Source organism: Primulina huaijiensis, chromosome 14 (assembly GCF_012295235.1).
Source record: "Primulina huaijiensis isolate GDHJ02 chromosome 14, ASM1229523v2, whole genome shotgun sequence".
Lineage (NCBI taxonomy): Eukaryota > Viridiplantae > Streptophyta > Magnoliopsida > Lamiales > Gesneriaceae > Primulina > Primulina huaijiensis.
This window is the reverse complement of record NC_133319.1, coordinates 2,912,119-2,914,341: the sequence shown is the minus strand read 5'-3', so window position 1 is coordinate 2,914,341 and position 2,223 is coordinate 2,912,119. Positions and strand designations below refer to the sequence as shown.

The 2,223-nt window shown below is 30.9% G+C and overlaps 1 protein-coding gene across 1 annotated transcript; it reads right to left on the bottom strand.

Moving 5' to 3' along the window:
• Window positions 1-1,369: 1,369 nt before the first annotated feature.
• On the bottom strand, window positions 1,370-2,223 carry LOC140957172 (chaperone protein dnaJ 20, chloroplastic-like). The gene is made up of 2 exons (XM_073414303.1): window positions 1,850-2,223; window positions 1,370-1,558 (listed from the first exon to the last, which is right to left on the bottom strand). Exons 1-2 carry the CDS (start codon window positions 2,180-2,182, stop codon window positions 1,433-1,435), a joined length of 459 nt encoding a protein of 152 aa, XP_073270404.1. The 5' UTR covers window positions 2,183-2,223; the 3' UTR covers window positions 1,370-1,432.

The following is a 2,223-nucleotide window of genomic DNA, read 5'->3' as shown; positions in this document are numbered from 1 at the left end:
TAATACATTTTATTATCAAGAATTAAACAGAAAAACATGGTCTCATTGTTATTTTTTTGTTTTATTTTCTTTTATTTAAATTTCTCTTATTAATTTTTATAATTTTGGAATGAACAATTTTAAATTAAAATATGACCCTCATTAATTTTTATAATTATAATATTATCAATATATACTAATTAATTCTATTATATTGTTTATTTGACAAATCCTTATACGTTTTGATCTGGTTAGTTAGATGGATCAGATCTTAACGGATAATATTTTGTCTTGTTGGGATACGACCGGAGATAAAAAAAATTATAAGATTGATTTCTAAGCGATATGTGACAACACCAGCAGATAGACACCGACATCTCCGAACTCATAGTTATGTACTCCGACATATTAACACTCAAATAAGTGTACTGTGCAATTATAAAAAAAATAACATTGTGTCTTGACTAATATCTAAAACTTTTATTCTAATGATAAATAGTTGATTCTAACACGTTGTTCATCTTTAAGATAACAAATCAAAATCAAGTTTATTTAACAATTTATCGTGTATAATATAATATAATATAATAAACATTGTACAGTCTTGCAATTTTGTCTAGGCTCGCATCAGTCATCACAGGCCATCTTGTATTAATTAAGAAATCTATTTTCGAAACCCCGTTTTTTGCATAAAAGCGTGAAATTTTGTTTTACATCACATTTTGACAAATATAAATATTTTTATATTATTTGATTTTATAGTGAAATTTTAACCATTTTGAATGTTGTACATAATTATAAATAATTTAGTGAAATAAAGACACCAATATCTAATTAAATTTTTTTCGTTTGTACTTAAAATAATTAATCAAATTTTAAAAATGAACTAGAATACAATGGTCTGTAAAAAAGGGGAGAAAAGGTCCGAGAAAATTGAATGGATATCTAAATTATGCCCAATAGGATAGCAGTAAAAAAAATTCAGTCTCTGATAAATCAAATTATAATTTCATTTAATATCACATCCAAAAAAATTTATAGATTATAGATTAAAAAAATATTACATATTAAATTTCAAGCTTCTGAGTAATTCTAACGATCGAAAAAAATAGTCAAATTAATTCATAAATTGTTGAAAATAACTACTCTTAAATTAGAGGAAAAAATCGATTTGACACACAAATTAATAATAATTAAATATGAACTGTTGGTCTAGTGATACGTTTCACCCGAAAATCCGTGGTTCAAATCTCACTTACGTGGGTAATTTAGTTATTTAATTCTCAATCCCATTATTATATATACACAAAACTGGTTCATGAACTTTGAAATAATTTAAATTAACTGACTTTTATATGATAAAAATCCCTATACCTTCGGGTTCAAACCCATTTTCTAACAAAATACAAGCGTGATATGACACCATCCATCAATTATTTACAAATATTCAAAGTTACGTTTCACGCATTGGTGGAGCAACCCGAGACATTCTTGTGGAATCCTTGTACGTGTTTCTTCTCTGAAGTTCATCAAGCTGAGATTGCCATCTTCTTCTCCACCATCCTCTTTCCTCCATTCTCTGTTTTCATTAAATAAATATCATAAATCAAACAACATACCAGAGCCTAAACACAATATTTCGATTCCTTTATCCTTCTCACAGTAATTGTATTCATTGCGATCAATGAGAATCGAACTCGCAGTAAGACGAACGTTTGTTGTTTTACCAAAAACTATAATTTGTGGTGATGATACAATTCAAATATTTTAAACGTATAGTTGCCTAAAACTCACGTTTCGATTGTTCTTCCATACGGACATAATTATTGCGTCCAATAAAATTGATTAGAATCATGCAAAAAACTGGTACCTTGTCATCTGCTGTGGCCAAGTTATGATCGTACAAAGCTCTAGTCTGTGGATCCGAAAGTGTTTGATAGGCTTCGCGCACCAGTATGAACCTCCTCGTGTGTTCTTCCTTTCTCTCCGGCGCCGAAACGTCCGGATGGTACTTTCTCGCCAGCTCTTTGTAGGCTCTTTTGATTTCCAATACGGTTCCATTCTCCGCAATCCCCAGCAATTGGTAATGCGTCTCTCTCGGTGCCGCTGGAGCGTAGAATGCCTTGACTCCAGTCGAGGATCGGGCCCTGAGCGCCCCGGTTGGAAGTGAATAAAATTGTGATGATGAAACCGCGGAGATCATTGTTTTGTCCAGTCTTGTGCTTGCATTATTGCATACTCTGT

Bases quoted from the DNA above. Each gene is read 5' to 3' on its own strand.
- LOC140957172 (XM_073414303.1), bottom strand. From the start codon at position 2,182: ATGATCTCCGCGGTTTCATCATCACAATTTTATTCACTTCCAACCGGG. The intron at 1,559-1,849 runs GTACCAGTTTTT...TAATGAAAACAG, and splicing joins TGGCCACAGCAGATGACAAG to AGAATGGAGGAAAGAGGATG.